We start from the raw sequence: 24,612 nt of genomic DNA on the forward strand, positions 1-24,612 counted from the left end.
AAGATGAAAATAAAATCAGAATATGTTTGAAGAGTTTGTCAGGGATGGCTCTTCTAGATAAATGAATATCAAACCCTAGCAAAAGTTAGAAATCTTAGTTATTAAAAATAATAGCAATGTTTATAAACCAAAAACTTCCCCCACCTACCAAAAACTTCCCCCACCTACCAAAAACATCTGATAGGAATAAACATAGGTCTTATATTTATGTTCACAGGCCACAGTTTGTGAATGCAACTACGCTTTTTTGCAGACCCGCTTTGTCATTAGTTCTAGTTTTAAGTACAGCAATATTTATATCAATTTTTAAATTTAATTTAAGTACCTTAAAAAAATCACCAAGAAGTTAAAAGTGAACACTATTACATGGATAGCATAGCAGGGTGGAAAGAACTCAGGTTCTGAAAGCAGAGAGACCTAGCTACTTGCCATGTAACTCTGGGGAAGCCATTTAACCTTTCTCAGCCCTTGCTTCTTTGTCTGTAAGATGGGAATGGGTGGTAACCCCTGCATGGTGGGACTGCTGTCAAGATTAAATGAGACACTGCATGTACACTTCTAGAAGAACGCCTTGTACCCAGAGCATGTTAACTTCCTTTCCAGAGAACAAAGCCATGGGCTTCTACTGTCATGAAGTCTGAGAACAGCACAGTATTCTACTGAAAGCAGAATGGTGCCTCATCCAGCTCACTGACCTGATCCCACCCAGACAGCAACTTCAAGTTATCTTGGATTTATTTTTTTCATTCATATTACATTCCTAATGCAATGAAATTCTGAATAGTGAGATTCAAAAAATAAATGAGTGAAAGACCTGAGTGATTCCAAGTGGTATAAATCTTCGCTTTATTTATTTTGTACCTTTGCTGCACCCTATCTAGGTTCTCTTCACTCAGAGCTTGAAATGAGAACCAGGAGAATTCATTATGTATACTATGTATATACAGAAATATTCATTACTTTTTTCCCTCCACAATCCTGTAAAAAGTTTTCCCCACATTCCTGGAGGGGAAACAATTTGAAAAGTTTTCATTAGACTTATAGATAATTAATTTTAAGTAAAAGCTGCAGATAAGATTATATCTTTGTGGTAAATAGCTTACCTGGCAGGCCAGATTTCTCCAGCATTATCTTTAAACACTGTAAAGAAATTATGTCCAATGTTAGTTTTCCATTTCTGAGTTACAGTTCTAGAAGAAATACTCTTTTTGGACTCTGGACTTATTTAAGTCTGACTATATTTAATAATTGTTGAATAAAGATATACAGTTAAGAAAATGATACGCAAGTCAGCTTTCCTTTGTAAAAGCTGAGTAGGGCCAATTCAGGAGGGGAAAAAAAAACACAACAGTTTGTAGTGTTTGCAGCCAGGACTTAGTTCAAAGTTTCATTCACTGACTTTCGGGTCTGAACCATGACTTCCTTCCTATGAGGATTAATGGTGTGTATTTAACCAAATATGATTAATCAGGCTGATTTCATACACATGCATTAAACTCTGAATCCTATAAAAGGAAATTAGCCTTTATTTAGCATTCATCAAACACAACTGATCATAGAAGAACTCACACCAAAGATCTGTGCAAGCTGTGATCTCATGTCACAATGCAAAAATGAGACAATATTAACAAAAATTTAAATGAAACAAAAATAGTAATTAAAACAACCACCTTTTTGAGGGAAAAACATTCTTAAATAAATCTTGGGCAAAAAGTAAATAAAATTTAATTTCTCTGGGTGCAGTGGCTCACGCCTGCAATCCTAGCACTCTGGGAGGCCAAGGCAGGAGGATCACTTGAGCTCAGGACTTTGAGACCAGCCTGAGCAAGAGCAAGAGCAAGAGCAAGAGCCTGTCTCTACTAAAAATAGAAAAAAATTGGCCGGACATGGTGGTGCATACCTGTAGTCCCAGTTACTTGGGAGGCTGAGGCAGGAGGATTGCTTGAGCCCAGGAGTTTGAGGTTGCAGTGAGCTATGAGGCAGGCCACTGCCCTCTAGCTGGGGTGACAGAATGGGACAATGTCTTAAAAAAAAAAAAAAAATTAATTTCTACTACACTAGAGCAAAAAGGAGCAAAAATAAGGATAGTCACTGCCGCACTGTTTGTAAAAAGAGAAAAATGGCAAACAAAATAGCCATTAATGGGGGAATGTTTTAAAAAACCAGGAAATCTCTTAAAGCAGTTCAAAGAATAAAACAGATTTAAATGTACTGGTCTTAAAAGATCTTTAAACTATTTCAAGTGAAATGTAAAGTTCTAGTACAATACACGTAGCCTGATCTCATTTATGATTTAAAAGAAACCACACAAACAAATCAAGCTTTTCATTTCTATATGTATACTCTCAGGCACATTCTGGTAGGAGCACAGCAAAGGTCTGAAAGGACACGTGGGCTACTCAGGTGGACGAGAATATATCACCTGACTGCAACAGTGACTTCTGGAGAATGGTCTAGAACAGGGTGTAACCAAGAGGGGAGTTTAAAAAGTGAGAATAAATCTATGCTCACTTATATGATTAAAAATAAAATTAAAGAAGGCTATAAAGTACAATTATAGATTGTTTGGAAAATGATTGAGAGGAGAACACAATGCATTATTAATAAAATATGGGGAATGGGACCAAAGCCGTATTCAAAGAAAACTGCAGTCTTAAAGGCTTTCATTACATAAGAAAAACAAACATGGAGTATTCAACTTAACTGTGTTCTAAGTAGGGGAAACAGCCAGCTTAAAGGCTTTGTTTCAAAAACAGCAAGGATGGGGGATGCATTTATCAGATCAAAAGCAGCAAGGAGGCCAGTGACTGGAATAGAGTGACTGAGAGAGGGAAACAGTTGGAGGTGTGAAAACAAAACGAAAACAGCACCAGAGGGCCAGATTACATAGGCCCTTGTGAAGTCATTCAAGGCTTCAGCTCTTACTCTGGGAAACCACAGGAGGACTGTTGAGTATAGGAGTGACTAATCTCACTTACATTTTTAAGAATCACTCAGCTTCTTTGTAAGAACAGACTCTGGGAAATGAAAGGCTGTAAGGAGGGAGATCAGGAAGGAAGACGCTGAAATACTCCAGATGAGAGATGACGATGGGTTTGACAGGATGGTAGTGGTGGAGGAAATGAGATATGGTGAGATCCTAGATACATTTTAATGATAGAACCAAAACAATTTCCTGCAAAACTGGACATGGAGTAAAGAAAGAAAAATCAAGGATGACTTCAAGGTATTTGGCAAGTAGAAAAATGGAGCTGCCATTAACTGAAGAAGAGAAAAATGTGAGTGGAGTGTGTTTCAGGAAGAACAGGAGTTCTGCGGTAGATGTGTTCTCAGTTGGAACAACTAATTAGACAATCAAATGACAGGTGGAAGTTCTGGGGTGAGGTCCAGTTTAAGTATGGAGTTCTAAAACTAGGTCCAGTGTCAGAACTGGGAAGCAGAATGAATGCTCAAAAGGTAGAGAGAAAAGGTGGCAATGGCAAACTGAGAAGGGGTACACTAGTGGGGTGGAAGGAAAACCTGAAGAGTTGTAGTCTTCTGGAGCCAAGTGACAAAAGTATTTCACAAAATAGAGTCATTAACTATCTTGAATGCTGCTGATAGAGCAGGTAAGATGAACAGGAAAAACTGCCCACAGGACACAGCAACATGGAGGCCACTGATGACCTTGATATGAGCTGTTGTAGTGGCATAGCAAGGTACAAGTTTGCCTATAAGGGGTTTGAGAGAGTACAGACAAGGGGATATATAGATCACTGTTTTGAAAAGTTTTGTGCTTTCTTTCTTTGAAATTAAAAATATTAAAGTTAAAAGGCCAATGAAAAATTGGAAAATATTTATAGCATGTAATAAGAAAGGGTAAAAAAATGTTTTATCATGGAAAATTTCAAACACATACAGAGAAAAGTAAATTGATCCTCAAGTACTTATCACCCAGTCTCAATTATGGGTTGAGTATCCCTTACCTGAAATGCTTAAGACCAGAAGTGATTTGGATTTTGGATTTTTTTTGGATTTTGGAATATTTGTATTATACTTACCAGCTGAACATCCCTAATCTGAAAATCCAAAATGTGTAATGCTCCAATGAACATTTTGAGTGTCATGTCAAAAAGTCAAAAAGTGCTAAAAAAGTTTTATAACCTAGTGGCAGCTCTGCTTCCCCAGAGAGAGCACTATAGTTGTCTGGCCCACATGTGCCCATGCCTAGGTTGACAGCCAGTGCGGCAGCACCCCTCTACCCCCAGAGAGACCAACACATAGTCGTGCTCATGTGTTCCTTGCCCAAGAAACGACCTGGCACCTCCGCCTCCAGCAAAACCATACCACCTTCATCACCCAGACTAGGCCACTGAGGTAACTGCAAACGTAAGTGATGAAGATTATAGCTGAAGACTGTATGGAGCCCATGCTACTGAGTACATCCAGAAACAAAGCCAACGTACCATTCCCAGCTAACAGCCTAGGACCCATCCACAGGAAAAAGCCTTTCCCTATGAAAGCTATTCCATAAAATTAGAAAAAGTAACTGTTCCACTAGATGTGCAGGTATCAATGTAGGGACACAGGAAACATGAAAAAACAAGGAAACGTGACACCCTCAAAGTAACAAAATAAGTCTCCAGTAACAGACCTCAAAGAAAAGGATATTTATGAAATGCCTGAAAAGGGATTGAAAATGAAATAATGATCTTAAGGAAACTCAGTGAGATACAAGAAAAAAAATACAAATAATTCAACAAAATCAGAAAAACAATTCATGATCTGAATGAGAACATCAACAAAGAGATAGATACCATAAAAAAGAACCAAACAAATTTTGGAACTGAATAATTCAATGCATGAGATAAAAAATAAAACTGAGAACTTAGACAATAGACTAGATCAAGGAGAAGAAAGACTTTCTGAACTTGAAGAAAGGTCTTTTGAAATAACCCAGTCAGAGGAATAAAAAGAAATAACAATAAGAAGAAATCAAGAAAGCCTACAGAACCTATGGGACACCATTAAACTAACAAATTTTCACATTATAATAGTGGGGGAGGCAGAATAAATGGACAAAGAAAACTTATTTATTGAAATAATAGCTGAAAATTTCCCAAGTCTTGGGAATGATATGGACATCCAGATCTAGGAAGCTCAAAGGTCCTCAACTAGATTCAACTCAAAAAGATCTTCTTTGAGGCACTCTATAATCAAAAGACAAAGAGAGAATTCCAAAAGCTCCAAGAGAAAAATGTCAAGTCACATAGAAGGGAATCTCCGATAGACTATTAGCAGATTTCTTACCAGCAATTTTGTAGGCCAGGAGAGAATGGGATGATATAGTCAAAGTGCTGAAAGAAAAACAAACAAACAAACAAACAAACAAAAAAAACTGTTGGCCAAGAATACTATAGCCAGCAAAGCTGTCCTTCAGAAATGAAGGAGAAAGGAAGACCTTCCCAGACAAGCAAAAGCTAAAGGAGTATATCACCACTAGGCCAGTGTTACAAGAAATGTTTAAGGCAGTGCTACAACTGGAAACAAAAGGATGATAATTACTATCATAAAAACGCGTAAAAGTATAAAACTCACCAGTATAGATAAATTCATAATCATACTCAGAATACTCCAGTGCTGTAATGGTGCTATGTAAATCTATCAATCCTCTAGTAGGAAGGTTCAAAATCAAAACAGTCAAAAACAACAGTAGCTACAATTAGTAGCTAAGTAACACACAACAGATAAAGATGTAAATTAAGGCAACAAATGTAAATTGTGGGGGAGGGGGAAAAAGTCTAGAATGTTTTTATGTGACAAAAGTTAAGCTATTATCAGCTTAAAATAGTCTATTATAACCACAAAACTCTTTATGTTATTCCGATGGCAACCACAGAGAAAGAAATTACAACAGATACACAAACAAGAAAGAGAAAGGAAACAAAGCTTACCACCACAGAAGACCACCAAACCACAGAAGTAAACAACAAGAGAGGAAGAAATAAACAAAGGATCTACAAAACAACCAGAAAACAACAAAATGGTAGGAGTAAGTCCTTTCCTATCAATAATAACCTTGAATGTAAATGGATTAAATTTGCCAATAAAAAGATATAGAGTGGCTGAATGGATAAAAAAAGAAGACCCAACTATATGTTGCCTAAAAGAGACTCATCTCACCATTAAAGACAGACAGACTGAAAGGATGAAAAAAATATTTCATGCAAATGGAAACCAAAACTAAGCAGGAGTAGCCATATTTATATGAGATAAAATAGACTTTAAGTTAAAAACTATAAAAAGAGACAAAGAAGGTCATTATATAATGATAAAGGGATCGAATAAACAAGAGTATAAAACAATTGTAAATATATATGTAACCAACACCAGAGCACCCAAATATATAAGAGCAAATATTATTAGATCTAAAGGGAGAGAAAGACTGCAATACAATAACGGTAGGGTACTTTAACACCCCACTTTCAATAATGGACAGATCACTGAGACAGGAAATCAACAAAGAAACATTGGATTTAACTGCACATTCTTACCAACTGCACAAGGAACATCCTCCAGGATAGATCATATGTTAGGCCACAACACAAGTCTTAATAAATTTAAGACAGAGATCATATCCAATATATTCTCTGACCACATTGGTATAAAACTAGAAATCAACAATGAGAAAAACTTCAAAAATCATACAAATATATGGAAATTAAACAACCTAATCCTAAATAACCAGTGGGGTCAATGAAGAAATTAAAAGGGAAATTTAAAAATTTCTTGGGACAAAGAAGAATGGAAACATATCATACCAAAACCTCTGGGACATAGAAAGAGCAGTTCTAAGAGGGAAGTTCACAACAGTAAATGCCACATCGAAAATGAAGAAAGATTTCCAATAAACAACCTAACCATATGCCTCATGGAACTAGAAAAACAAGAACAAATCAAATCCAAAAGTGGTGGAAGCAAGGAAATAATAAAGCTCAGAACAGAAATAAACAAAACAGGGACTAAAAGAGCAATTCATAACATCAACAAAGTTAGTTTTTTTAAAAGATGAACAAAATCGACAAACCTTTAGCTAGAGTAGAAAAAAAGAGAGAAGACTCAAGTAAATAAAATCAGAGATGAAAAAGCAGACATTACAACTCATACCAAAGAAATATAAAGGATCATAGGAAGTTATTATGAACTATATGCCTACACATTAAAAAACACAGAAGAAACAGATAAATTCCTGGATACATACAACCTACCAAGATTATGAAGAAACAGAAAATCTGAACATAACAATAATGAGTAAGAAAATTGAATCAGCGATAAAAATTCTTCCATCAAAGAAAAGTTCAGGACCTGAAGCTTCAATGCTGGATTCTACCAAACATTTAAAGAAGTTGTAATACCAATTCTCCTCAAACTATTCCAGAAAACTGAAGAAGAAGGAATACTTCCAAACTCATTTTTTTTTTCTTTTTTTGAGACAGAGTCTCACTCTGTTGCCCAGGCTAGAGTGCCATGGTGTCAGCCTAGCTCACAGCAACCTCAAACTCCTGGGCTCAAGCAATCCTTCTGCCTCAGCCTCCCGAGTAGCTGGGGCTACAGGCATATGCCACCATGCCCGGCTAATTTTTTCTATATATTTTTAGTTGTCCAGCCAATTTCTTTTTTAGTAGAGTCAGGGTCTCCCTCTTGCTGAGGCTGGTCTCGAACTCCTGAGCTCAAGCAATCCTCCCATCACGGCCTCCCAGAGTGTTAGGATTACAGGTGTGAGCCACCACACCCAGCCCCAAACTCATTTTGTGAAGGCAGCATTATCTTGGTTCTAAAACCACACATGAATACAACAAAAACAGAAAACTACAGGTCAACAGCTGAAAGTTTTTCCTCTAAGATCAGGAACAAGACAAGTTCACCACTTTTGCTGTTCCTATTCAACATATTAATAGTACTGGAAGTGTTAGCTAGAGCAATTAGCAAGAGAACGAATTAAAAGGTATCCATACTGGAAAGGAAGAAGTCAAATTGTCCTGGTTTGCAGATTATATGATATTATATATAGAAAACTCTAAAGATACCACCAAAAACCTATTAGAACTAATAAAACTCAGTAAAGTTGCAGGACAAAAAATCAACATACAAAAATCAGTAGCATTTCTATATGCTAACAGCAAACTATCTGAAAAAGAAATCAAGAAAACAATTCCATTTAAAATAGCTACCAAAGACATAAGATACCTACGAATAAACTTAACCAAAGAGGTGAAGGATCTACACAGAAAACTATACACTGATGAAAGAAATTGAAGAGGGCACAAATAATGGAAAGATACATCCTGTGTTCATGGATTGAAAAAATTAATATTGTTAAAACAGCTATACTACCCAAAGTGATCTACAAATTTAATGCAATCCTTATCAAAATACCAGAGACATTTTTCACAGAAGTAGAAAAAACAGTTTAAAATTCATATGGAACCACAAGATTCCAGACAGCCAAAGCAATCCTGAGCAAAAAGAATAAAGCTGGAGGCTTCATGCTACCTGACTTCAAAATATACTACAAAGCTGTGGTAACCAAAACAGCAAGGCCCTGGCATAAAAACAGACACATAGACCAATGGAACAGAATAGAGAGCCCAGAAATAAATTCAGGCACTTACAATCAACTGATTTTCAAGGAATGTACCAAGAATACACATTGGAGAAAAGGTAAGTCTCTTCAACAAATGGTGCTAGGAAAATTAGATATCCACATGCAGAAGAATGAGACTAGACCCCCTTGTTACTGCCTAACCAGGTTCATTTGACCACTGCCTAAGAAGCCAATATGCTAAATCAGCAGGTTTTACGGCAGAGAGTCTTTATTCTGCATAGTGCTAAGCGGGGAGACGGGAGAAATTTCTCAAATCTGCCTCCCTGAGAATTCGGAAGACAGGGTTTTTAAGAGTAGTTTGACAGGCAAGGGATTAGGCAGTTAGGTTTGTTAATTGGGGCAAAATTATAGGGATGTAGAAATCATCTTCTTGTATTGCTCTAGTTTCTGGGGTTGCAATTCCAGTTGAGTCAGTTTCTTGGTATGGGCTGCTGGTCTGAGTGGACCAATCAATCCACTGGAATGTGGGGTCTGGAATAATCTTAAAAACTACCTTTAGGTTTCAAAAAGGTGATGCTAACCACGGAGAAAGTTAAGAATCTTTATGGCCACCAGCTACATGGCTCCGGAGTGGCAATGACAGGGACAGTTACTAACTATTATCATTATTTTTAGCTAGATCTGTGCATTATTTTTAGCTAGGCCCTTACCACAGTTCTTGCCTTGTGCCCCGTTATTGAAGGGTGGTTTCACCCTAACTTCCACTATATACAAAAATCAACTCAAAATGGATTGAAGACTTACATGTAAGACCTGAAACAATGAAACTACTAGAAGAAAACATAGGGGAAGTGCTTTATGACATTGGGCTGGGCAAGGATTTTTAAAATAAGACCTCAAAAACACAGACAACAAAAGCAAATAATAGACAAATGAGATTACCTCAGACTAAAAAACTCTTGCACAGCAAAGGAAACAACTAACAGAGTGAAGACACAACCTACAAAATGGGAAAAAATACTTGCAAACTATACATCTGACAAAGGGTTAATATCCAGAATATATAAGGAACTTAACAGCAAAAAAATAAATAACAATTAAAACATGGGCCAAAAAACCTTAATAGACATTTCTCAAAAGAAGACATACAAACGGCTAACAGGTACATGAAAAAAATGCTCGACATCACTAATCATCAGGGAAATGCAAATCAAAAACTCAATGACATACCACCTCACTCATTCTAACCTCCAGTTAGAATGGCATTATCAAAAAGACAAAAGAAAACAAGTGTTGGCAAGGTTGTGGTGAAACGGGAACACTTACCACACACTGTCGGTGGGATCATAAATTAGTACAGCCATGATGGAAAGCAGTATGGAGGTTCCTCAAAAAATTAAAACTAGAACTACCATATGGTCCAGCACTCCCACTACTGAGTATATTTCCAAAGGAAATGAAATCAGTATGTCTAAGAGATGTCTGCACTTCCATGTTTACTGAGGCATTATTTACAATAGCCAAGATATGCGATCAACCTAAGTGTCAAACAACGAAAGAGTGGGTAAAGTAAATGTGGTATATATACACAACAGAGTAGTATTCAGCCATAAAAAAGAATAAAATCCTGCAACAACATGAATGTATGAACCTGGAGGACATCAAGGTAAGTGAAGTAAGCCAGACACAGAAAGACTACAGAAACACCACATGATCTCACTCAGATGTAGAATCTTCAACCAAAAAAAAAAGAGTTGATATTTAGGATAGTGGTTATTGGAGACCGCGGAAGGGAGCCAGGAGGGTTGGATGAGGAGAGGAGGTTAGTCAATGGGTATAAAGTTACAATTAGATAGGAGGACTAGTTCTGGTGTTCTATTGCATTGGTAGGGTGATGATGGTTAACTGTTACAACCTAGCTGGAAGAAAGGCTTTTGAATGTTCTCACCAAAAAGGAATGTTAAATGCATGAGGTAATGGGTATGCCAAATACCCTGATTTGATCATTATAGAAAATATATATGTACCAAAATATCAAATTGTACCTCATAAATGTATACAATTACAATGTCTCCATTAAAAAAATTTTTTAAAATAAAAATAAAGAGACAAATTCTGGATTTTGGATTTTCGGATTAGGGAAGCTCAACCTGTATTGCCAAGGCCAGTCTTATTTGTCAATAGTCCCACCCACTCCCCTGTCCTTGCCCCAGAGGCTTTTGAAGCAAATGGCAGATATATCATTTCATTTGTAAATATTTAGTATGCATCTCTAAAAGAAGGATTCTTTTTTTAAAAAAAAAACCTATAATGATCGACATCTAAAAAAATTAAGAATTCCTTAATATCAACAAATATCTAATTAATGTTCAAATTTCTGTACGTTCTCTTAAATTATTACTAAAATTCTTTTGGCTTGAATTAAGGTCCAAATAAAGTCCATACATTGCAATTTGTTGCTATTAATATTTCTCTCAAGACTCTTTTGACCTATAGGTTGCCTCTGGCCCCTGTAATTTATCTGTTGAAGAAGAGTTTTCCAATCTGGATTTTGCAGACTGCAGACCTGTGGTGCATTTTACACGTTCTTATGTCTCCTGAATTTCTTATAAATTGGTAGTTAGACCTAGAGGCTTGATCAGACTCAGGTCTAATTTTTCGCTTTTTGCAAGAATGGCATGCGTATTGTTCTAAGCTTCTATCATGTCTGAGTGTTGTTCTTTTTTTGGGTTGTTAGTAGTCTTTTGAGGATCATTGCCTAGGTCCATTAATTTATTAGGAGTTGAAAATTATGATATTCTAGAATTCCTTATTCATTTATTAGCTGGAATATGTCTATAAAGAAAAACTTCTCATTGCAAAGGAAAAAGAAAATAAATGCTTGATTTTTTCCATTTATGGTTCCTTAGCATCAGCTATAGGTAACCAATAAATATTTTCTTTTAGGATCATTATGAACTCATGGATTTTATGTATGTGTTTTAATTAATTTTAATTATTATTCTCACCGATGTTCAAATTATCTCAGTTGACTAGTGGGCTCCTCAGTTTCTTTGATGATTCCAATAGTCTTTGTTAGTAGCTTCACTGCTTTCTGTGATGACAAAATGTTCTGGGCTTATCTTACATATTTCCTGACCTAGATATAAAACCAGCCACTATTCTAAGATGCCCTGGTTCCTTTTAGCAAAAAAAGGTATTAAGCAACCATAATTTGGGCGCTAGAGGTGCTTGCTGCTACCAGGTTGGTCACTGTTTCTAAGCTATGTCAGGGGACCAAGGTAGAAAAAAAAATTTTTTAAAGAAAAAATACATGAAGCTCATTCAGACCGTTCTAATTCTTGAGTATAGGTTTTTATTTAACCACACTGATTTTACCTGTCTCTCCGTTTTCCAATACTGAAACTCCCAGTTTTCAATAATGGCAACATAATTATACATTTATTTTATCATATGCACTTATATATATAAACATTCATACCTGTGTTTATATATAAAGTAAATACTACAAAAATACGCCAAAATGTTAATATCGGTGGGATAAGGGATGATTTCATTTTTTTCTTTTAATCCACTTCTGCATATTCCACATTTGTATAATAAATACTGATAATCATAAAATTAAAAAATAGTAATCTTACTTAAAAATTCCAGTTGGTTCACCAATCTTCAAGCTCCCAAAACTATTCCTTTAGTGGGTACACATAATTCTTTGAAGTCTATTATATAAACCCTAGCCTTAGGATCTCCAAATCCTACCATAGGATACCATTGCTCCCCATACCAAATACCCACAGCTCCCGAAAATAAAAAGTAAAATTACTTACATCTCTCACAGATACTGTTTCTTCTACTATGATCTCCATCTCTGTACCAGGTTGAACATCACTCCCCATTGCGAAAAACAGGAATAGCTAAGATCAAGACATAAGTATGAATGCAATTTAATCTGAATTAAAAAATTCAATAAATGTATTATTTACTTTCAAGAAAGTAAAAGTAAAGCCAAGGGTCCATGAAACTTTAATAAAAATTTCAAAATATGTACAAACAAGACTATGTTGAGTAACTTAATGTTACAGTTTAAACAATAATTTCTCTTTCCTCCAAATGTAAAATGCCTCATTATTGTTTTTTACTAATAAATATTTCACACATATGCTATTTCTTCTATGATCTCCATCTCTGTCTTAATCACTCCCCAAACCAATTTTCAATTAATATACACGATTAAAATTAATTGTGTTTTTTCTCTGAGCCACTTGATTATGATTTTATTTTCTGCCTGGGGATTCCGTATGTTATAATTCCCAAGACCCCAAAGGAAAAATGTAAATCTGGTCTCTTGTCAGTTCAGTTCCTTATAGCCCTACGTTTTCTAACTCAACATCATCTGTCATGTTTTCCCTCCTATCAGCTTCTTGCACTATTATTTGCTAGAGTTCAGGGGAAAGCAAATTAAAAGGGAAGTAGTTGGAAAACTAATTAAGTGAATCCACAAATCATGGGAAACCTGATATGAGTACAGATTACTCTGATACAGGGTATTAACAATAAGAGTATCATTATGACTTCTGGACTGAAATAAGTTGATTAACTAGGCAGGGCTTCTGGCAAGGTAACCTGACGATATCGAAAATGAACACTGATAAAGTCAAAGGGAAAGAGAGGCTGCAGTGAGACTATTATTGCAGAGTCATTAAGTCCAAAATCAATATACTGTATTTCATTAAATCTAAAATGTTAATGTTAGATTCATTATTTTCTGTACCACTCAAAAAAGAAAAAAAAAAAACCAGTGTAGCTATAACTGCAGAATGCCATGACTGTAAGATGCAACCTAATCTCACAGATATTAAAATGTGAAGCAAAGAAGGTACATCTCAGAATTTATGAAATATAGTGGTTGAAAGTGGTGGCACCCAACCTTAAAGATCCCTCTTAACAAAATTTTCACAGAAAAATAACCTTATAAATATGGTTTGGCAGAATATTTTATATTTAAACACAGAGAACTATAAAGATGTATTCCTAAAATAAAATGTATCATTAAACGAAAAAAATTTTTAGAGAAAAATACTATTACTGGAGTGGTTAGGGTACTAATTATAATATGAAGATGTTCTGGTTATGGAAAGTTAATTTTATTCTGACAGGTAAACTTATTTTACCTGAGAGGAAGTTGGTGCTTTTCCAAGACACAGGCCCAATGAACTCCCCATCTTCAATTCTGCTTCCTTCAAAGTATAACAGTCTGGTACTATAAAGAATTTTGATAACATGATGAACGCTGTTAATTCTTACCTCTCTAAGCAAAATAATAAGCTAAAATCAGTCATTCTTTGAAAATAGAGAATATCAAGAAAGCACTATGGTTATGCTTGATTTTCTATTTCTATACTCTCATATTTATTCTTGTTCTCTGTATAATGCTAAGAAGCAGCTATGAAAATTCTAGTTTCCTACTCAATAAAAACGACTTCTTCAAAGAGCTGCTGTTAATATGGACTAAAAGGCAGACATTCCGAATCGACCCGTGAATGGTGGACTAGCTTCTTCCAAGTTGAGATTGTGATTACCATCAGTAATTAGGCTTGTACATAACTAAATGAAGTCTAATGATAAGAGGTGTTACAGAGGTGAGAATCAAAGACTTTATTCCATAACTGGTATCACAATAAAATTAGCAAAACAAACAGAAAAGCTTTGAAAATAAAGCTAGAAAAATATAACAAGATCAAAACCATAAGATGAGGAACAGATAATCAGAAAGATAGGTGTTTATTTAGAAAACCAAAGTGTTTGTGTCTGGTTAAGGTTTTCTGTAACACATGAGTAAGATACCTAGATGGAAATATGCCTATAAATCAGTTTCTTAAAAGTTATTTCAAGAATGTTAGGTGTTGGAAGCCATTGTTTAAAGTAGAAGTCTGAAGGAAGACAGATGGGTATGAGTGTAGCCAGCTTCTGAAAGCTCCCAGAAAGACTTACCTGGGCAAAGCAGCTTCCCGTTTCTATCAATAGGTCTCAAACAGCTGTTCTCAGCTATGAATAAAAGGAAGCTGGTCAGGGCACCAAAGAAAATGAAAGAGAGCTACTCTATTGTGTTAATTAGCAGAAAGCTACAGTAAGCTGAAAAAAACAAAAACAAAACCAAAACCAAAAAACCCCCAACAACCAAAAAACCCAAAAACCAAGCACAGGCACTCTTTGCTTTGCACAGCAGTGCAAGACTGTAAAAATACAGGCTGAAACTGCAAAGCAATCTTAATCAATGGAAAAAATTACAGTTGTTCCATGAGTTTTAAAAATTTTTGTCAAAACATTTAAAACTGTTATACATGTATTCGGAAAAGAAAAAAATAGTAAAGCTGATATTTACATTGTAATTTAAAACACTAGAAACTTTGAGAATTAAAATGCTTTCTTTGTAAAACACACATGAGGAGTGGTTTAAACAGGGCTTGCCTTCTCATTGTATAGCTTTCCTATCCCCTGGCAAGCTATCATACTCCTTTCTAAGTTTGGATCGGCTTCCATTAATTTAAATTTTGTGCGTTCAATGTCATGAAGTATCTTTGAGAGCTCCTTTAATGTAAAGTTTCTACCGGCATCACTTCTGCTGGGATGTCTTCATCCTTTTCATCACCACTTTCCTCACTTACGTTGGTAAGTATAATTCCATTCATTGTTTCTCTGTGCACTTTCTTCTTGGGTGGTCAATTCCCTGTTTCAATTATCCATTCTGGTAAAATGGCACGTGGGTTCATCGCTTGGAGAAAAGGAGGCAACACAACTACACGCTTTGCTGTCTGTGCAGTGAGCTGCATATGCAGTGACCAACCACCAGCAGACTTGAAAGAAGTGAAGTGCCTGGTCGCTGCTCACGGTGCACATCTGTTATCTATGCGGTCATCTGTGCACTGCAGCTAGCAGCCAAGTGTGTAGTTTATTCAGTTACTCACAGTTAGCATACCATGGTTGCTGAAATTTGAACCATGTTGCTGGGGGACTGATGTTATATAATCAAACAGTGGTAACTAAACCTTGTGCATATCAGAATGCCTGTGTTTAAAGTATGTTGGGTGATCTTATGCTTATTAAATGGATTAGGGCCAGCATGCACTATTTTTGAGTATGTAGATTCCTGCTTTGTGGGAAGGAGCACACCAGGTTTTCAGTCTAAACAGAATTCTTACAAAGAAGGACATAAATTACAGGGTAGAGGGGGAAGGAGGGTTGAGCTTTCTGAACTGGCAAGAATGTCATGGGTCTTAGAAATTCTAATTTTATTAGATCATAGAAGAATCTCTTTCTGTGATTTCTGAGTTCAATATCTTATACTACGGTAATATGAAGCTAGCATATAATTCTAATATAAATTTCTTGTCAACTGGAAGAGTTTATGAAAAGAGTTCCCCAATTTAAAAGGTGGTTTTTAAACACTGTCTCCTTAATTTTTCACCTTCATTCAACAGGCATTTACTGTGTATCTTCCATGCCAGGCACTGTCTGGAGACTGGCAATACAGCAGTAAGCAAAGCAGTATGGACTTGGCCCTCACAGAACCTTGTCTCATGGGGAGGCAGATGTTAATGACACAAATAAAAAGGCAGTTACAGTGCTAAGTGCTATGAAGGAAAAGTACAGGGTGTAAAGAGACTACGACATAGAGATTAACTGGGATTGTGTGGTCATGGGTGAAAGGAGAAGTGACATTTCAGCTGAGACCAAATGAACTGAAGTTAACAGATAAAGAGTGAAGAGAGGTTGGGTACGGTGGCTCACACCTGTAATCCTAGCACTTTGGGAGGCCAAGGCAGAAGGATTGCTTGAAGCCAGGAGTTTGAGACCAGCCTGGGCAACATAGCAAGACTCCATTTCTCCAAAAATTAAAAAAATTAGCCAGGCATGGTGGTACACACCTGTAGTCCCAGCTTTGTAGGAGGCTGAGGCAGGAGGATCGCTTGAGCCCAGGAGTTTGAGGTTGCAGTAAGCTATGATGATGCCACTGTACTCTAGTCTGGGCAAGAGTGGAATCCTGTCTCAAAAAAAAAAAGTGAAAGGAGAGAGTTCACAGCACTAAGAAGTCTCAGAGCTTGTGCACTGAGAAACTCACAGAGGTTAGCATGGAAAGTGTGTTGTGAACAAGCAGAAAAGCGGATTGCAATGAGGTTACAGGTATAGAGGGGTCAGATTATGCAGGTTCTAGTAGGCTAGTTTAAGGAATCAGCCTAAATGCAATGGAAAAGCACTAAATGGCTTTGAGCAGAGGAGTGACAGGACCACATGCACTGAAGATCACTTGCTATGTGAAGAATGGTTTGGAGGAGAGCAAGAGTGGCAGAAAGGAGACCAGCTACAGGGGAAGACAGTGAACCACTTGTTATTAATAAACCATAGGCTTTTAATGAATTTTATTGAGTTATAATTTACTTGTAATAAAAGTCATCCAGGTCATAGAGTTTGACAAATATAAACACCTGGCAAACAACAGCAAACTGAGATATAATTTGCATCACCCACTAAACTCCTGTGCTACTTTGTAGTTACTCCCTTACTTTTCAATCTTGATCTGCCTCCTGTAACTATAGCTGAGATTTCCTTTTTCTGAAATTTTGTATGTATGGCATCCCACAGTATTTGCTCTCTTTGCATCTACCTTCTTTCACTTGGCATAATGACTCTGAGAGTCATCCATGTTTTGCTTATGGTGGGACTAGTTCATTGTTTTTCAGTAATGAATAGTATCTATTGTTTCGATACAACACAATTTTCTCACCCATTTTACCTGCTCATGGACGTTTGGATTGTTTCCAGTTTTGGGTTATGAACATTTATGTCTTTATAAGGGCATATGTTTTAACTTTTCTTTAGTTGTCCAGAGCCATGAGGCCCGGCAGCTGCTTACCAAGCCCACGCATTTGCAAAAGCCTTAGGAAGAGCTTGTAAGTTTCTATTTACCCATTATAACTATGTAGCCCTTGAAAGCCCCTGAAGGTTTCCTTATATAGAAATCCTCTGGCCGGAAAGCCAGAGCCTCGGAAAGCACCGCCCCTTTATTGTTACTCTTTCTGCCTTACTTAAGCCTCTGCCTTCCTGCCAATAAACGAGACTTGATCAGACTCCTGTCTTGTCTCCATTTCTTGTGTCTCCTGCCTCTCCCAATTCCCACTCCCCCCTCCAGGGTCCGCGTTGACTACCCCGCGGGTCGGGACATTTAGTAAATATTTAGAAGTAGAACTGGTAAGTAAATGTTTAAATTTGTAAGAAACAATCTAACTTTTCCGAGGTGACTGTACTATTTTATAATCTCATCAGCAATATATGGGAGTTCCAGTTGTTCCACATCTTCACTAATACTTGGTTTTCTCAGTATTTTAAATTTTAACTGTTCCACTGGGTGCACAGCAGTGTGTCATTATACTTTTAATTTGACGGCTAATGATACTGAGCATCTTTTCTTTCCGTAAACTTACTGGTCATTCACGGGTAGGTCTTAGTTTGTAAAGTGTCTGTTCGATCTTCCCAATTTAGGTTTGGTTGCTTGCCTTCTGATTAGGTTACAAGTATTGTATATATTCTGTATTTAAGTCCACTGTCAAATATGTGTTTTATAACTATTTTCTCCCAGTCTGTGGCTTGCCTTTTCAAATGTTTTTTGAAGAGCAGAAGTTTTAAATTTTGATGTCGTTTATTAGTTTTTTCTATTTAAATTTAATTTTATTTAAATTTTGATGTAGTCTGATTTATTAGTTTTTCCATTGTTTGTGCTTTTTGAATATTATCTTTAAAAATACAAACCTTTCCTTATGGTAAAGTAACAAAGATTTTCTTACACATTTTCTCCCAGAAATTTTAGTTTTAGGTTTTAACATTTAGTTCTATGATCCATTTTGAGTTAATTTTTTACATCACATGAAGCAAAACTTGGGGTTCATTTTGCACATATAGATATCCAAATGATCCGGCACTATCTGTTGAAAATACACTATCTTTCCCCATGGAAATACCTTGGCACCTTTGCTGAAAGTCAAATGACTATGTGTGCACCTATTTCTGGATTCTCTATTTAGTTTCACTGTAAATATTTTAGGCTTCAAGGGCCACATATGATCTCTGCTGCACATTCTTCTTTAACCAGCTTTTTTAAAGTGCAAAAACTATTCTTTGTTCACCGGCTGTATAAAAACAGGTTGTAGGCCACAGTTTGCTGCCCCCTGCTCCATATGTTTACCTGTATGCCAAAACACAGTGTCTACAGTAAGTTTTGAAATCAGATAGTGTAATTCTTCCAACTTTGTTTTTTATTTTTTTCAAAATTGTTATAGCTACTTTAGGTTCTTTGCATTTCCATATACATTTTAGAATCAGCTTCTTAATTTCTTAAAAAATTGCTAGGATTTTGAGTAAGAATGCAATGAATCTACAAATCAATTTGGGGAGAATCACCCTCTTAACAATATTGTGTCTTCTGATCCATGAACATGGTACATGGCTCCATTTATTCAAGTCTTCTTCAATATCTCATAGCAATGTTTTCTAGTTTTCAGTGCACAGGTCTTTTGTTAAATTTATTTCCCTAAGTATTTCATGATAATTTATGCTATTAAAATGTTTTCTTAATTTTGATATCCTTTTATTATTGCTAGTAGATAAAAATACAATGGATTTCTGTAAACTGATTTTGAGTTCTTGTTAAATTTACACACGAGATACCAATTCACGTTCAGTAGAATGGCTGTAGTCAAAAAGACAATCACAAAGATTGGCAAAGACTTATAGAAACTGCAACCCGGATACATTGCTAGTGGGAACACAAATGGTTCAGCCACTTTAGAAAATAGTATGGCAGTATCTTATAAAGTTAAACATAAATTTGCCAATATTTGACCTAGCAATTCCAATCTTATATATCTACCCAAGAGAATTGAAGACATATGTCCACACCAAATCTTATAAGCAAATGTTTATGGCAGCATTACTCATAAAAGTCCAAAAGTGGAAACACTTCAAATGTCCATCACTCATGTTTGGAATACTAGCCAACAATAAAAAGGAACAAGCTATTGATACAGGCTAAATCATTGAACCTCAAAAATAGTATGTTAAGTGAAAGAAGCTTGACATAAAGACTACATATTGCATGGTTCCATTTATATGAAATGTTCAGAAAATCAAGTTTATAGAGACAGAAAGTAAGTAGATTAGCGGTTGTCAGGAGCTCAGAATACAAATAGGTCTAGGGATCTTTCTAGAGTGATAGAAGTGTTCTAACACTGGATTGTGGTGATGGTTATACAATTCTATACACTGATAATCACTGAATTATACACTTAAAACAAGGGCATTTTATGGTATGTAAATTAATACCTTGATAAAGCAGTCAAAGAAAACCTAATGCTGAGTGAATAGCGAGTTGGCAGTTATATTCAGTATTTTAGAATTTATGTAAATATAAAAATATAATATACACATATACACATATATGTAAGTATAATATATATAGTACAATATGAATACTTGGACTAGATACACACCACACCCCAATCAGACACACTGGTTGCATCTGGGGAGGAAGAGAGAATAGGTCTGAGGAGGAAGACATGTAGGACTTTATTTGCAGTATTTCAAACAAAAACAAACACATGGCAAAATGTTAACATTTGTCCATTTTTGGTGGTAGGTACCTGAGTTTTTCCCTAAATTATTTTTTGTACTCTTCCATATTTTTTCAATTAAAAACCAAAACCAGATTAAACCAAGGACCAAAAAGCAAATGTAAATGATTACCTAGTTCCTTCATTAATTTTAATTCCTTTATGGCTTTAATTCGAATATCAAACACCACCTAAAATAGAGAAATAAACTAATGACTGTGTATAAGTTGAAAACAATGAGAGGAGATGAAAATAAAGATTATCAGAGACATTAATTACTTGAAATTTCATAGTTTTTGTCTACTTATAAAAGAATTTCAGGGATGGAAAAAATTTTTTCAAGACCAAAAGCAAAAACTTAGAATAAATCCTCATACTTAAGTTTTATCAAATTGATGTTAGTTGGGACATAAAGGGCACCTACAGAAAACTAAAGAAGCAATTCTAGCTGGAAAGGCAATAAGCTGATAAACCACTAACCCTTCTGATGAGAGCAAATAAAATAAACTTCGGGCAAACACATTTTTCTATGTTAGGAATGATGAATTTGGGGCCAATAAGCATAAATAATATAAAAATGCATAATAGTCCAAGAGCATTATTTAAATTATTTTATTTTAAATTTTCTTTTTTTTTTTTAGTTTAAGCTAATTTCCTCTAGGGCATAAAATCTTGGAAATTTAGGGGGTTAACTGATGTCAGAGATAATTTATTCTATCAGTATCCCACACACTGTACCAAGAAAAAACAGATTCAATAAAGGACTTCACCAGAGTCTCCCACTTGGGGCCAGGGTACTAGGTCTCCTGAGCTTTAGTGCACTGATCTTATACTGCCTCCTTGACTGTATCAATAAATATTAACATACCTTAAAAAATTATAATATTTACATAAAACAACATTCTAGTAACTTTCTTTTAACTTGTTACAGAAAAAAAACTTAATAAATTGGAACTGCATAAATATAAAAAGATGTTTCCTGAGATGATATTTAAGGTAACCAGCTTTGAAAGAGAGCAGCTGGCTCTATACAGAGCACAGACTATAAGGTAGAGCAACTTAAAAACCCACAGCACAAAACCAAAACATATACTTGTATACCTGCTTTAAAAAATACAGAAAATAGCCTTGATAATGGCATTTTCAAGGAAACCAGACAATTTCATTTTCTGGGAGCCAGAGGATTCCATGAACTAACAAAACAGGTAATTCCCACATTCTAATTCTAGGCTTTGGAGGGGAAAAAAAAAGGCACATATTTTTCTGAAATATGCCAAAGACTAATATAGATAAATAAGCAATAATCAAATGCTAAAAATAAAAAGTTGATCTCTTAAGAGATTTAGAAGTCTATTGAAACTGTTCTGAAATATTAAGGTATTGCTTTCTAAATAAAATTCTGTTAACTGAAAAACTGTCAGCCAAACTTTAATTATAATCAACTCACTGTGTTACTAGTTGCTGATACTTTAACTTGCTTCTTTTCAGATTCTAATTGGCATAAATTTTTAACTTGGAGCCAGTCGACCTTATTTATACTAGTCCATTTCCCGTGTTTGGTGAACAAACTGTAGGTAAAAAGAAAAGATCAGAAAAGTAACAGTTTTCCTCAGGCACCACTTACAAAACTCTGCAGGTGACCCTTAATGCGACTAATTACAGGTGATCAAGTTCTACTGAGTTGTCTCCACGAAAGTTGGCTATCTTTTTAGGGCAATGTTAGGCAGTAGATGGATTCTATATTCATGACTCCAAATATTCCTTGATTTATAAGAATAATTTGTTGCCACATTTGTCACAGAGAACTGCTGTAATTGAACAATCAGTGGTTGACTTCTGCCTGCACACTGGAATCATGCAGGGAGCTTTAAAAGAGTACCTATGCCAGAAGCCCACCCCATAGGATTTGGATTTAGTTTAACAACAGGGTAGCTGTGTTTAGTTTGCAGATTAACACTGCACAAAAGTGCCACAACTAAGGAGTGCCATATGCATCATATACATTGTATATTTGTATTTCTTATAGAGTTTTGTTTTATGATAGCAGCTAGGAGTAGAGTATCTTGTTCTAACAAAATTTTCCTGCAGATAGTAGTAAAGGGTCTTGAGGAAAGGGTGCCTTTCTTCTAATTTGCACAGAAGCACTGAATGGGCTAGCAGAAGTCCTCTTTGGAAGTGGATACCAGAGCCCTAAAACACAATTCTACTCTTTATATCAGTTTATTACACTTGGAGACCACCTTAAGTTAGCAATCCTAAATATAACAAAGTTTGAAGCGCAAGATGTTAGTGAAAAACTGGATCATGATAATGACAATGATCATGTCAGTTAAAACATTTAGCAATTACTATGTGCCAACACACTGTAAGCACCTCTTTTGATCCTTTCAACTTGATGAAGTTGGTACTAATTATTATCTCCATTTTACAGAAGAAGAAACCGAGCAGAGAAAGATGGAATAACTTGCCCAGGGTCACAAAATATCTACAATGATTATCTACAAAATAATCATTATCATGTTTTAAAAGAAAAAACCTCAAAACAAAAAACCAGTTACTTGAGTTCAGAATAAAAGGAAAGCCACCCAGATGCCAACAGTGATTGACCCTGTGTGGTTGATAAAGGGAAGCTATTTCCCAAGTCTTAATAAATGTATATCACCTTTTATAGAGGAATATATAACAAACTTTCTTATAAACAAGGTAAGGAAATACATGTCTGGGAAACCTCTGTCCAAAAGGGTAACAACTGATAAACGTAATACAAAATAAGCACAGTGCACAAGTGCTCTGCTCCTTTGTGTCACAAACGCTGTCACCAGCAATACAGAGGTCCTGCAATCTAAGAGGATTCGCAGCACTGATATAGCAGGAAACTTCAAGTCTTCAATTTATGGAAACGTGAGGATTATAGTTTATGACACGCTGATTACAGAAATGTCCTGTCACAGACGTAGATGACAAAAGCAGAGCGATGTAGCCCTTCTGAGCTTCGAATGTGAATACAGGATTCAAGGGGGCCCCCGGTAACTGCCGTATTTGGGCAGCTGAGTCTCTCAAGAGTCACAGAAAGGATTATACGGAAAAACTAAATTGTCTTGTGGGTCTCCGGTAACAAAATACCCAGACACAATTTATCCATGATTTTAATACCCTCCCCTCAAGAAAAATTTCAGGAATTTTCTTCGTGAGAATGTGCCTTTGGTTATATAATTGGTGCTAATCAGAATTCACCTGATAGGATTTTGCTTTCTTGCCAACTAATTTAGACTATATCTAGTCTATAAAACCAAGGATACCTATATTATTTTGTCACCACGTTTACCAAAAAATGACTTTACAACATTTTTTTCTCTAAGTTGCATAACCTAAAACATTCCTATATATAATATTTAGAACACAATGTCTAGAAATAAAAGACATTTAAGTCACCATTAAAATAATGATTTAGAGTTCTACTGGAAGATACTATAATTAAAATGACTTAAAAAAATTTTCTCTTTTTCTCTCTTTCGTGAGTTACCTGTTATCTTCATTATTAGAATCCTGAATTAAAACCGAGCTTCCGTTTCTGAGACCTTGTTCTCTGAACGTTTTCTTCATGTCTTCCTTGGGAATGGCAGTCCAGCTCTCCTCACCCGCACACTCACCACTGTTTATGAAGACAACACCTGCTGGGATTGTTAAGGCTGTGAGGACAGTGCCCACTTCTGCATTAGACGGAAAGACGTGTGGAGATTCTATCACCTGCTGACACTTTTCTCCTTCACTGCTTGTGTCTAGATGAAGAACATTTAAAAGCAGAGGTTCGCAGTCAATACCAGTTTGAATCTGGACTCCACCAACCTGCAATCATATCAAGACAACCATTAGTATAGTTTATATTTGCCAAATTAAGTCAACGTAATAACATAGAAAAAGATTACTATTGTAGAACAATCCTCATTTTCTTTCAAGTAAATAAAATCCTCACAAATGTCTTTTAAGTATCAGAGGAACAACTTTAGATTTATCTTTCAAAACCTTCTCTTATCCACTTTTTAGTTTTTAGGACAGAAATCTGGACTGACGGCAGAAATTTTATGAGATATCAGTGGTAGTGATGAAGCCAGATGGACCATGGTCAGTCCAGAGTGGCTGAGATGCTCTTCGCTGCCCTCTTAAGATAGAAATTCATTCTTTACCTCCAAACCACCTCCATTCCCTAACTCAGTACAGCTACTCAGCTCACTCCCTTCTGAATTCCCACAGGCACTGCACACAGACCCCCAATCTAGCACATAGAGTGCAATTGTTCACACTAATTTTTCACACTAGGAATGCCTGAAGGACACAGACTGACTTGCCTTTGTACCTAGCATCTGACAC

At 35.9% G+C, this 24,612-nt stretch overlaps 1 protein-coding gene across 1 annotated transcript in view; it reads right to left on the reverse strand.

Annotated features, from left to right (window-relative positions):
• The window catches only part of USP40 (ubiquitin specific peptidase 40), a 93,400-nt gene that overhangs the window by 19,060 nt on the left and 49,728 nt on the right, over positions 1 to 24,612 (reverse strand). Inside the window, exons 14-21 of the mRNA XM_012659327.1 lie at positions 24,429 to 24,517; positions 23,768 to 24,090; positions 21,692 to 21,812; positions 20,378 to 20,435; positions 14,576 to 14,629; positions 13,756 to 13,844; positions 12,412 to 12,498; positions 1,104 to 1,140 (exon numbers count right to left, since the gene is read on the reverse strand). Coding sequence (XP_012514781.1) covers positions 1,104 to 1,140; positions 12,412 to 12,498; positions 13,756 to 13,844; positions 14,576 to 14,629; positions 20,378 to 20,435; positions 21,692 to 21,812; positions 23,768 to 24,090; positions 24,429 to 24,517 — 858 coding nt within the window. The remainder of the gene's footprint in view (positions 1 to 1,103; positions 1,141 to 12,411; positions 12,499 to 13,755; positions 13,845 to 14,575; positions 14,630 to 20,377; positions 20,436 to 21,691; positions 21,813 to 23,767; positions 24,091 to 24,428; positions 24,518 to 24,612) is intronic.

Source organism: Propithecus coquereli, unplaced genomic scaffold (genome assembly GCF_000956105.1).
Source record: "Propithecus coquereli isolate 6110/MARCELLA unplaced genomic scaffold, Pcoq_1.0 Scaffold605, whole genome shotgun sequence".
NCBI classification, from domain to species: Eukaryota; Metazoa; Chordata; class Mammalia; order Primates; family Indriidae; genus Propithecus; species Propithecus coquereli.